The 12,943-nt window shown below is 46.2% G+C and overlaps 1 protein-coding gene across 1 annotated transcript in view; it reads left to right on the forward strand.

Moving 5' to 3' along the window:
• The window catches only part of LOC103187036 (5'-AMP-activated protein kinase subunit gamma-2), a gene marked incomplete in the record, with an annotated part of 170,814 nt that overhangs the window by 87,275 nt on the left and 70,596 nt on the right, over window positions 1-12,943 (forward strand). The window contains 1 exon segment of the mRNA XM_042331967.1: window positions 11,723-11,940. Coding sequence (XP_042187901.1) covers window positions 11,723-11,940 — 218 coding nt within the window.

Genomic DNA, 12,943 nt, shown 5'->3' on the forward strand with positions numbered 1-12,943 from the left:
ATGATGGTATGTCAGTAACCACAGACACGATTTAAGATAATTGGCAAAAGAACCAGAGGGGACATGAGGAGGCATATTTTTATTCAGAGAATTGTTACGATCTGGAATGCACTGCCTGAAAGGGTGGTGGAACCAAATTTAATGACAACTTTCAAAGGGGAATTGGATAGGTACCTCACAAAGTAAAATGTGAAGGGCTAATGGATAAGAGCGGGGGAGTCGGCTTAATTGGATAGCTCTTTAAAGACCCGGCACAGGGACAATGGGCTGAATGGCCTCCTTCTGTGCTGTAAGATTTTATGAGGGATCAGCCCATCCAGTGCTCCCAGCTGAGGAGGCCTTTGCTCTCTGTGCAGTCCTGTAGCTCAGTGGTCAGAGTCCTGGGTTTGATTCCCGGCAGGGCGAAATATTGGGCAAGTTTCCTTATTCCTTATGCCTCTGTTTAAGTACCAGTAAGTAGGAACCCAATTGTTTGTTGATTGGTGAATCGCTTTTCTGGGAAATTGGTCACTCAATCTACGAGTGTGGGACACTGCAGTATGTAATTGGCTGCCACGTTTCGCCCACAAATATAGAGTCAATTCACGTTATAGTATATTCTGTGAAGCACTTTGAGATATCTGGAAGACGTGAAAAGCACTATATCAAATGCAAGGATTATTATTATTATATAGTTCCAGTACTGCACTCAAAGCAGATCTGTCTGTTCTCCCTGGTCAGTTTTTCTGTCTCCTTTTCTTAGCAACAATTTGTGAAGACTGTAGAGCGTATAATTGAAGGCTGGTAAAATATAGGAGCGGGCTGTATAAATCTTGTTGTTCAGTGTTGCTTTTACAAGCAGCTTTCACTGTGTCTCTCAGTCATTAATGTTACATGTAGCCTGGGTGTTAGATTTACACGGCATTTCTTTTGTTATTTCTTTAGAAAGCAACCCCAGAGCAATAAACTCACATACTCAGTTAGTTTAAAGGGTAATTTCAGGGCAAATACCAGGAAAGGTTTTTTTTGTGTTAGTCTGGCTCAGCATTCTCACTTCTATGTCAGAAGGTTGTGGGTTCAAGCCCCACATCAGGACTCGGAATCACATAGTCTAAACTGACACTCCAATTCAGTGCTGGGGTCTGTTGATTGATGGAGGTGCCAGTATTCAGGTGAGATGTTAAACCGAGGTCCCATCTGCTTCTTCTGGATGTTAAAGATCCCATGGCGCTATTTGAAAAGAGGAGTTTTTCCCGGTGTCCTAGCCAACAGTCACTCAATAAAATTGGTCACTCACTCCATGGGAGTGTGAGTTTGTGGGACATTGCTGTGTGCAACTGGCTGCTGTGTTTCATCCACAAAATACACAACAGCAAATTACATTTATATAGCACCTTTCACGTCAGGAGGACATTTCAAAGCACTGGACAGTCAGGGCTCCGCACCCAAGCTGGTGGTTGGGATCAGGAGGGTTGGAGGGTGGAGAGGGGAGGGTTAGGAGGGTGACTGAAGGCACGGTCGAAGAGGAGGGTCTTGAGACGGGTCTTGAAGGAGGCAAGGGAGCGGGCAAGATGGAGAGACTGTGGGATGGAGTTCCAGAGAGTGGGGGCAAAGAGGCCTGCCAATGGTGGGGTGGGCAAGGTAGGGTACTTGAAGCAGGCTGGAGCCCGCTGAGCGGAGAGAGCAGACAGGTTGGTAGGGGGTTAGGAGGTCATAGAGGTAGGGAGGAGCAAGGCCATGGAGGGCTTTGAAGGTGATGGCTAGGATCTTGAGTGATGGGGAGCCAGTGAATTGGGTGAGGAGGGGGTGATAGGGTCGTGGAGCCTGGTGCGGGAGAGGACAAGGGCTGCAGAGTTCTGGATAATCTGCAACCTGTGGAGGAAGGAATTGGGGAGGCCGAGAGCAGGGAGTTTGCGTAGGCCTGGAGGAGAAGTTGTTAGTGGAGACCAAAGTAGAGACAGTGGGAGAGGTAGGATTTGAACCAGGAAAGGGCAGGTCCGTGAAGGTTGAGGTGAAAGGAGTGGCAGTGTAGGAGGATAGCATGGTCAACCTTGTCAAAGGCAGCAGAGAGGTCGAGGAGATCAAGGAGGCAGAGAGAGCCCTGATCACAGATGGACAGAATGTCGTTAGTGACTCTGACCTGGGCTATTTGAGCGATTGGAGGGATTCATAGAGGGAATGGCTGGAGAGGAAAGAGCGAAGCTGTGACTCGATGATTCATTCCAGGGCTTTGGAGAGGCAAGTGAGGTAGGATATAGGATGATAACTGGAAAGTAGGGATGGGTCCAGGGAAGGTTTGTTTGAGGATGGGGGTGATGACAGCTGTTTTTAAAGGATTGGAAACAGTGCCAGTGGATAAGGAGAGGTTGATGATGTAGGTTAAAAGAGGGGCCAGGAGGTGGAGCTGGGAGGTAACAAGAAGGGTGGGGATGGCGTCGAGGGAGCAGGTGGTGGGCTTAATTTTTGAGATGATGGAGGTGAGGGAAGAGGGGGAGACAGGGTCGGAGGTGTTTAGGGAGGGATGAGTAGGGGCAGAGTGTGAGGGAGAGGTGAGGACACAGTCAGTCTATTTTACAGTATATCCTGTGTAGTGCTTTGCAACGTCTGAACAACGTGATAATGTGACCTATCTTCACCTCTTCCAAGTCCTCCACCATTTTTTTCTGCCCCTGAGTCCCTCACAAATGCCCTCTCTTCCTCGGACCTCCTCTCCATCTGGCCCTCCACCCACAGTGATCCTGATGCAGCTGTCAAGCTGCTGAATGACTCATTGTTGCAGGTCAACTTCGGTCACACCCTCCCTCCACTCCCTCCTCGAGCCCCTGCAGTCTGGTTTTGGCCCTGCCCACAGCACAGAGACAGCACTTGTCAAAGTTACAAACGACGTTCTCTCTATCTGTGACCAGGGCACCCTCTGCCTCCTCGTCCTCCTGGATCTATCTGCTGCGTTCGACACAGTTGACCACGCCATCCTTCTCCATCGGCTTTCTTCCCTCATCCACCGTCGTGGGACCGCACTCGCATGGTTCCAGTCCTACTTAACCAACTGCCTCCATTTCATCTCAGCAAATGGTTTCTCCTCCCGTCCCCGCCCGATCACCTGCGGGGTACCCCATCCTTGGCCCTCTGCTTTTCCTTATCTATATGCTCTCTTTGGGCGATGCCATCCGCAGACACAGGGTAAACTTCCACACGTATGCGGATGACACGCAAATCTACTTTGCTTCCTCCAGTACCAACTCCAGGTCCACCGATGTTCTATCAGCTTGTCTGGCAGATATCAAAGCCTGGATGATTGTAAACTTCCTGCAGCTGAATATGGACAAGACAAAACCATGTTCCTTGGCTCCAGTCAACATCTTCACTCCTGTGGATCTAAACTCCTCAACTTCCCTGAACCAGACTCAGACTCACTGAACCAGTGCGCAACCTAGATGGCCGGTTCGACCCCCAGCTGTCTTTCCTCCCCCACTTCTGGTCCCTGACCAGGACCGCTTTCTTCCACCTCCGCCACATTGTCCACCTCCGACCGTACCTTACCACAAATGCAGCAGAAACCCTTGTGCATCCGTTTGTCACCTCTCACCAACACACTCCCTGCCGGTCTCCCCAGCTCCACCATTCACAAGATCCAGCTCATTCAAAACTCTGCCACCCGCATACTGACCCAGACCAAACTCCGTACCCACATCTCACCAGTTCTGGCCAGGCTCCACTGGCTCCCCATCACTGAACAGATCGACTTCAAGATCCTCATACTCATCTTCAAATCCATTCACTCCCTGGCACCTCCGTACCTCTCCAACCTCCTCACTCCCCAATCCATCACTCAGTGCCTCCGCTTGACTGGCACCAGCTTCCTGCTCGTCCCTCACACCCACCATTGGAGGTCGGTCTTTCCAGCCACTGCGCCCCAAACCTCTGGAACACTCTTCCTCAATCATTCCGCTTTGCTCTCTCCCCTCTTTCAAGTCTGGCCTGAAAACTTCCTTATTTGACCATGCTTACGGCCACCTCCCCCCTCCCCTGGCTCGGAGTCAGCCTTCGATAATGTAGCCTCCCCCAGCCCAGTCCTCTGGCATCAGCCTAACTGTGAGCTCAAAGTCCTAAAATGTCCAACATCAGCCACCCTACCTGGTTGCCGGTTATTTACTCTCTCTAATCAACTTTCTGTGTAAAGAAATACTACCTGGTTTCTTATCTTGAAAATGCACTAATTCAACCCTGAACCTGTGCTCTCTTGATGTCCTCCAAAAGTATTGTTCTGGATGTCCTTCTCCAACTGAATCGGTTCTGTGCTCTCACGAGTCATTCCTCACTCCATCTATTGGAGAGGGGCAACTGGAAAGCATCAAAGAATCTAATGATCTTACCTCGCTTGAACCTTGCTGATAATTACAAGGCAGCATTGGAACATTAAGCCATTCCACCCCTGCTCTCTGGAACTCCATCCTGGAGTCTTTCTGACTTACTCACTCCCTCCGTACTTTTAAAGCCTGCCTTAAGACTTACCTCTTTGCATTTTGGTTACCTTTCTCCTCAGTTTTCCTTTCAGTCCCTCCCCCCTCATGATGTCTAGCCAAAAGTGTGAAGAGCTTTGAGGCATCCTCCTGATGTGAAGAGTGCTATATAAATGTTAATGTAAATTGCATTGTCTTGCGTATTTGCCACTTCACTCCCTGGGATGTTACCAGTTTGGAGTTGTCAAGAGAGATTTGAAAAATTAGGGTTTATTTAGGAGTCTCTTGGTAGTACTCTTGCTTCTGAGTCAGAAAGTTGTGGCTTCAAGCTCCACGTTGAGACTTTTGACTCGCATAGTCCATGCTGTCCTGACAGAATGTCTGTCGGACGTCAAGTCCTGGATGAGAGCTAACTTTCTTCAGTTGAATGTCAACAAGTCCGAGGCTCTCCTGATTGGCTCCCGTCAGTGCCTCCTCACCTCAGGTGCTGACAGCATCACCATCCATGGTTGCACATTCCACCTTGCTAAGCCGGTCCGGAACCTTGGGGTCTTGTTTGACCCTCAACTATCCTTTCTACCCCACATTTGCTCCATGACCAATTCTGCCTTCCCCCACCTACACAACATTGCCAGGCTCCAACACTGTCTCACACCGCAGGCCACTGAAACCCTCATACGTGCTTTCATTACTTCGAGGCTCTACCATGCAAACTCATTGCTTGTCGGCATCCCCAACTTCTCCCTCCACAGGCTGCAGATCATTAGAACTCTGCAGACCGTGTCCTCTCCTGCACTAGGCTCTGCGATACCTTATCACTCCGATCCTCGCCCAACTACACTGGCTCCCCATCACACAGAGGATACAGTTCAAGATCCTGTTCCTCACCTTCAAAGCCCTCCATGGTTTTGCTCCCCACTATCGCTGCGACCTCCTAATCCCCTACCATCCTGTTCTCCCTCAGCGGGCTCCGGCCTGCTTCAGGTCTCCCGCCTCACTCACCTCACTATTGGCAGGTGGGCCTTCCACCACTCTGCCAATCCCGCAGTCCCTCCTCCTCGCTCCCTCCCTTGCCATCTTCAAGACCCATCTCAAGACTGTCCTCTTCAACTGTGCTTTCGATTTCCCTGCTTGCCCCCCACTGCCCTCCACCCTCCTCAACCCCGACCCCCAGCTGAGGTCTGTAACTCTGTCTGTTCAGCACCTTGGAACATTGTCCCGATGTGAAAGGCGCTTTACAAATTTAATTTTCTTGTTGTTGTTGTTTCTGACACTCCTTTCTTTAGATAACCCGTGATAGAACCCAGTTCTGGCCAGTGAATGTTAAAGATCCCGTGATGTTATCAAAAAGAGAAATGAGGTTCTCCCAGGGTACTGGCTAACAATAATAATAATTTTTGCATTTGATATTGTGCCTTATTACGTCTTCGAGACATCTCAAAGCGCTTCACAGAATATACTGTAAATAGAATACAGAATATACTGCCAATTGCACACAGCAGTGTCCCACAAACAGTTGTGGATTGAAGTGACCAAATTATTTTTTTTTGAAGGCATTATCCCTCAAAATAAAATCGCCCAATAACTTCGTGGCTGTTTGCGAGGAAATTGCTGTGTGAAAATTGACTGAAGTGCTCGCCAACAAAATACACAGTCACTACATTTTACAGTAAATTCTTAGAAGTGCTTTTTGATGGCCTCTCAAAATTCAAGACATTGTATCAAATGCAAGGATTATTATTATTATTTATTTCACAAGAGCTGACAAGGTTAGAGCACTCGCTTTGCAAGTGAGAGACCTGAGTTCAATTCCAGGCAGGGCGAAACCTTGGGCAAGTTTCCTTACTCCACACACAGCCCTAATAATAATCCCTCCAAAACAAAAAACAATAATAAATTGGTCATTTTCAATCTACGACTGTTTGTGGGACATTGCTGTGCGCAATTGGCTGCCGCGTTCGCCCACAAATATACAGTCAATTCACTTTACAGTGTGTTCTGTGAAGCGCTTTGGGACGTCCTCCCGACGTGAAAAGCGCTATATCAAATGCAAGGATTATTATTATTATTATTATTATTAAGATGTGACCCGATAGAGGTCTTCGAGATGAGGGAGGATTACCATAAGGTGAGCGGTAATAGGTTATTAAAAAAACTATAATTGAAGTCTATTTGTAGGAGGAAAAAAAGCAATAATAATTTGGTCACTCAATCCATGATTGTTCGTGGGACACTGTTGAGTGCAATTGACTGCCGCGTTTTGCCAACAAATTAATTCCCCAAAGTCAATTCACTTTACAGTATATTCTGTGAAGATCTTTGAGACGTCTAGAATCCGTGAAAAGCGCTATATTAAATGCAAGGATTATTATGTTATTATTTCCGCTGATGGTAATGGGAGGAGACAAGTGTAAGATGATTGTAAAAATAATTAAAGGGTAGATGAATTGAAGAAGATGAAGGAATGTGGAGCAGAACATGTAGATTTGTTTAAAAGAGCATTAGTTTCAAAGTTCTGCAATGAAAGAATGCCATATGACAATAATAAAATATTAATCCTTGCATTTGTAGGACTTTATCACGTCGATGAGACATCTCAAAACTCTTCACAGAATATACTGTAAAGTGAATTGACTGTATTTTGCGGGCAAAACGTGGCAAACAATTGTGCACAGTAATGGATTGAGTGACCAAAATATTTTTTAAGTTATCCGGCAACAATTGGGTTCCTACTTACTGCTAGGTAAACAGGAATGTGGAGCAAGGAAACTTGTCTAAGGTTACACCTGTCTGGGAATCAAACCCAGGTGCTCTTGCTTGCGAGGCGGGCGCACTAACCACTACACTACAGAACTCCATGATTGGACTCCCTGATAATTAACACATCCCAATAAACTGAATTACAAAACAGTCTTCAATGCCAATAATCATCCTCCCGACGTGAAAGAAGCTATATAAATGCAAGCTGTTGTTGGTTTTGTTCAATGACCAACTGCTTTCAGGTGTGAACACTCATCAAACACTATTTCAAGCTGTACCTAACACGTGTAGGTAAGCTGGTGCGTCCCTCCAGGAGAGTGCGTGTTTCAGCTCTAGTAAATGTGGACTCCAAAATTGTGTACGTGAATAAACATTTTTGTATTTTTTTCCATACACAAGAATCTTCCTTATCAAATACAGGGAAACATTTAAATGAAGGGAACCATTATTCAGTGTTATTCGGCTGGGAAAAAGCACTGCATTGAAGGCTCCTTATTAGTTAGGGTTTAGAAGCATTAACAAGGTTCAATGTCCCCAGGGAAAGCTCTTTTTATTCTGCTAACTGGCTCCCTGGAACAGCTCAACCTCAACAAGGGAATCTTTGGAATTATTTCCCAGAATCCCTTTGCCTCCCTCCCTGCCTCCCACCTGAGTTATAAAGTCTACCTTAGGACCTATCTCTTCGTACATTTTTTCAGTCATGTGTGTCATTTATATGTCAACCTGGATCAGTGGTAGCACTCTTGCCGCTGAGCGAAGGGAGAGGACGGGTTGATATGGGGTCAGGAGATCACAGTTGTAGGAAAGGGCAAGGCCGTGAAGGGCCTTGAAGTCAAGGCCAAAGATTTTGAACTCTATCCTCTGGGAGATCGGGAACCAGTGAAGCCGGGTGGGGTGGGGGTGATGGGGTCATGGAGCCGGGTGCGGGAGAGGACACAAGCTGCAGAGTTCTGGATGATCTGCAGTTTGTGGAGGAAAGAGTTAGGAAGGCCGACAAGCAGGGAGTTGGCGTAGTCGAGCCTAGATGTGATGAAAGCGTGGATGAGGGTCTCAGCAGCCTGAGAAGTGAGGCAGTGGCGGAGCCCGGTGATATTGTGGAGGTGAAGGAAGGCAGAGTGGGTCATGGCACAGATGTGAGGTAAAAAGAACAGTTGATGGTCAAACAAGACAGTCAAACAATATGAATGTAAATTGTAATGTATTGCACAGTGAGGAAGATTTCCTTGGTCAGCAGGAGCGGCCCTGACTGGCTTGTGAAATTTATTGGAAACTCTGCGTGAGAGATATTTTGAAATAATTGTCACATCCGAGCAAACAAAAAAGATCCAAATTGCATCGAACCTTTACAAGTTGTGAACGCACACCATTTTAAGGAAATCTGTCTTTGTGGTAGGACAAGTCCTGGAGCCTTTACAACAAGTAGAAGCCAATAAAAACATTTCCTGGGATCGTTAGGGTGTAATCGGATGAAGCAATTCAATTTTGTCCACCTGTATCCCATGCCAGCCATTTGTAAAAGCCATTTATGTGGTACAGCAATTTGATTTTAAACCCATTGCAAACTTCCTCCCGGAACTAGTTGGTCCCCTGCGAATGGATCCATTTCAGCACAGAAACAGGGCACATAGACACATAAGAACAGGAGTAGGCCATTTAACCCTCAACTCTGTTCCGCCATTCTATAAGATCATGGCTGATCTGTACCTCAACTACAATTACCCATCCTTGCCCCATATCCCTTGATATCCCCTACTATGGAATCTTTAAAGTCCACCTGAACAGGCACAAACTGGGCATCGGTTTAATTTTTAATGTCTCATCCGAGAGAGGGCATCTTCAACAATACAGCTCATCCACAGCACGGCATTGATCCGGTGGGTCATCCTGGCTCAGTTGGTAGCACTTGCCTTTGAATCAGAAAATTGTAGGTGGCTCCACCTATGGACTTGGAACTCATATCGGCTAGCAGGAACCTTTTGCCTGCTGAGGGCCGAATGCCCTATTTGAGAAACGTCCGCGAGCCTTATAAGCAATATTTTTGTGTTTCCCTTCCATAATCATAACATAACGTTTATGAAATATGGATGGAGCGGGTGGGCAGATGAAATGGAGGGAGTGGGTGGGCAGATGAAATCATTCCGCGGACCGCCAGTTGGACCTTCCTGGTCTAACGTGACACTGTAATGCAGTGCTGGTGGTGTGCTGCATTGTTGGGGGCAGCCGTCTTCCAGATGAGACATTAAACCTGTTCAGGTGGATGTTAAATATCCCATGGCCCAGTTTGAAAAAGAGAAGCGAATTTTCCTGATATACTGTCCAACAATCTCCTAGAGAAAAATAGTCATTTATCTCACAGCTGTTTATATGGCATTGCTGTGTGCAAATTGGCTGCTGAGTTTGCCTGCAAATACACATTGCACTTCATAGTGAAACTCCGTGAAGCAATTTGAGATATTTTGACTATGTGATAAACTTCTATATCAAATTATAATTATGGTTATTATTATTTTGGAGGCTTGGGACTGCGGCAAATGCATTTTGCAGTCAATCTACATTTGTATATTTGCTACAAAAATGCCACGGGCTGCAATGCAGACTTGAAATACTCCTGAACTGTTGACTCTCTGCAAGGGAAATGCAAACAAGAAGTGACGTGTGTCAAAAAGACTTCCGACGCACACTGTTTGATAGAACAATATTTAGTTTACAGTCAAACTCACCTCTCATTGAACTATACAATCCTGCCCACTGAGTCTGTCAAAGCCAGTTCAGCTCTGGGCTCCCAGGGCAAGCAGCTTGTTGGGCTGCCTGTGGTTTGATTGAAGAGTAAGCCTTGGATCAGAAAGCTAAACATGACTTCCCAAAGAGAGTCTTTTGTCCGTGATTAAAAGGATTTGCACTTTGTGCTCTAATTGGAGTCCTGTAGCATAGTGGTTAGTGTGCTGCCTCAAAAGCGACAGGACCTGGGTTCGATTCCCGGGCGAAACCTTAGGCAAATTTCCTTACTCCACACGCCATTGTTTACCAAACAGTAAGTAGGAACCCGGTTGTTAGTTGATTAGTGGATTGCTTTCCGGGGTAATAATCCCTCAAAAAAAATTGGTTACTCAATCCACTATTTGGGGACACTGCTGTTCGCAATTGGCTGTTGCATTTCACCCACAATATTTACGGTCAATTCACTTTACAATATATTCCTTGAAGCGTTTCAATGACATGATAAGGTGTAATATCAAATGCAAGGATTATTATTATAATTGGTGTTTATTGGGATCCACGTAGGCAATACAATGCAATTTACATTTATTCAACACCTTTTACATCAGGACGTCTCAAAGCGCTTGTCACTGCTGGCTGGGCACCCACGTTGGAAGTTTGGGAGCACCGGTGTTTACCGGTGATAAACAAATTGAGATTCGCTGACAACCCAAAGGCTATCTGACACGCATGGAGATATTTGAAGGCTTTTTTGTGAATGTCTCTGACTTCATCAGATGCCTGCTGTGAGTGGCAACAAGTCCTGCTTTGATTGTACCTGGAGTGTTTAGCTCACATAGTGAGTTCAAGCCTCACCTAAACCTAAACTGATGCTCCAGTGCAGTGCTGGGGGTGTGCTGAATTGTCGGAGGTGCTGTAATTTGGATCAGACATTAAACCGAGGTCCTGTCTGTGCCTGTTCAAGTGGGCATTAAAGATCCCACAGCACTACTCAAAGCACTCTGGGATGCTAACCTGTGTGAAGGGCGCTATATGCAAGTCGTTGTTGTTGTTGAAAAGAGAAGGAAGTTCCTCCCTGGTGTCCTGACCGAAAATTCCCCCAGAGAAAAAAAATTGGTTGTTCACTTCCTGCTGTTTGTTGGACGTTGTGTGCAAATCAACTGCCGGGTTCACTGTGAAGCGCTTTGAGAAATTCTCCTGACATGAAAGGCAGCGTGCCAAATTAAAGAACTTGCTATTATTATATTGGTCTCTGTTAAGGGCTTTCTGTAAAGAAGGTCATTTTCTGCTTCACGAACATCTTTGTCCACAAAATATACAATCAATTCACTTCACAGTATATTCTGTGATAAGGCGCTGTATCAAATGCAAGTATTATTATTATCTTTACCAATTTTTAAAAAAACGTTTTAATTTAAGAAGCACAAAATTCCGTCAATCAACTTTACAATATATTCTGTGAAGCGCTTTGAGATGTCTCAGTGACATGATAAGACACTATATCAAATGCAAGGATGATTATTATTATTATCTTTCTTTGCACTGTGTATTAGTGTATCGGGCTGGCCGGGAATAAACAACTTCAGCGTAAAATCGATTCCCAGGCAGGGCAAAACTTTAGTTTCCTTACTCCGCATGCCTCTGTTTACCTAGCAGTAAATAGGGTGCGTTTTGCCCACAAAATATACAGTAAATTTTTACAGTATATTCTGTGAAGTGCTTTGAGAAGTCTCAATGAAATATAAGCTGCTATTATCAAATACAAGGATTATTATCATTATTATTAATTCTGTTCCTTTTCTCAGCCAGCGGACATTCGACTCCCCCGACACCGGTGCAAGCGACCAAGCCGAGCTTCCCGCTGGAGTCGTACAAACAGGAGCCAGAGAGGCTGGACGCTCGATCCCGCTCCTACTCGTCCCCTCCAGACACAGGCCAGAGATTTACTGTCCCTGGGGCACAGGGCTTCATTACAACCAAACCACCTGCCCCCCAGCCTTTCAGCAATGCTACCTCAAAGTCAGTAAGTAAACACCGCTCGTTCTCCTCCGCTCGTCCCTGTCACTCTAGCCAGCTCAGACCTTCTGCGCACCCCTTGACCCCTATGCTCCACCGGTGGTGTTGTTGGCCAGGAAGCTGGGAGGAGTGGTGGGCAAGGGAGTGGAGGAGGGAAGATGACCGAAGGCGTGGTCAAAAAGGAAGGTCTTCAGACAGATCTTGAAGGAGGCATATGAGGCGTGAGTTGGAGGGGCTGGGAGAATAATGATAATAATAATCCTTGCATTTGATATTGCGTCTTATCACGTCATCTCAAAGCGCTTCACAAGATATACTGTAGAGTGGAGTGACTGCATTTTGTGGGCAAGACGCGGCAGCCAGTTCTGCACAGCAATATCCCACAAACAGCCATGGAGTTTGGCAATGTTTGGCAATGGAATGTCAGAATTCCGCCAGCCCTCTGTAATGGTCTCTACTCCGGTTCCTGAGCCAGGCAGTTCTGCAGTATTCTGGGGCATTACTGATGACAGCACAGCCAGTCTGGCTCATCGGCAGGACCTGGAAGGGCAGACCAGTCACTGGGGGCTGGGAATCCTCCAACACAACACTTGTTAGCCCTACGAGCCAAAGTCCCAAATGATAGTACTAACGGGACATGCAGCAGATAATATGCAAATACAAACACACAGGCACACACACACTCAGAAGAGTGCCCTATATTTGCAAATGGTATAACACAAATGGTATTGTAGACTTGCGTGGAGTGGACTGGTTGGGCCAAGTGGCCTCTTTCAATGTTGTACATTCTTTGTACAATCTGATCAAACCCCAAAAGGCTTGAGATCCACTCAGTGTTAACGTCTTAAAATTTGTCTTAAAATTTAAGAATAATAATCCTTTTGTTTGAAACAGCATCACATCAGGTCATTGAAATGTCTAAAGCGCTTCACAGGATTTACTGTAAAGTGCAGTAACTGTGGACACGGCAGCCAATTTGCACACAGGAACGTCCCACAAACAGCCATAAA

Source organism: Callorhinchus milii, unplaced genomic scaffold (genome assembly GCF_018977255.1).
Source record: "Callorhinchus milii isolate IMCB2004 unplaced genomic scaffold, IMCB_Cmil_1.0 Scaffold2, whole genome shotgun sequence".
Taxonomy (NCBI): Eukaryota; Metazoa; Chordata; class Chondrichthyes; order Chimaeriformes; family Callorhinchidae; genus Callorhinchus; species Callorhinchus milii.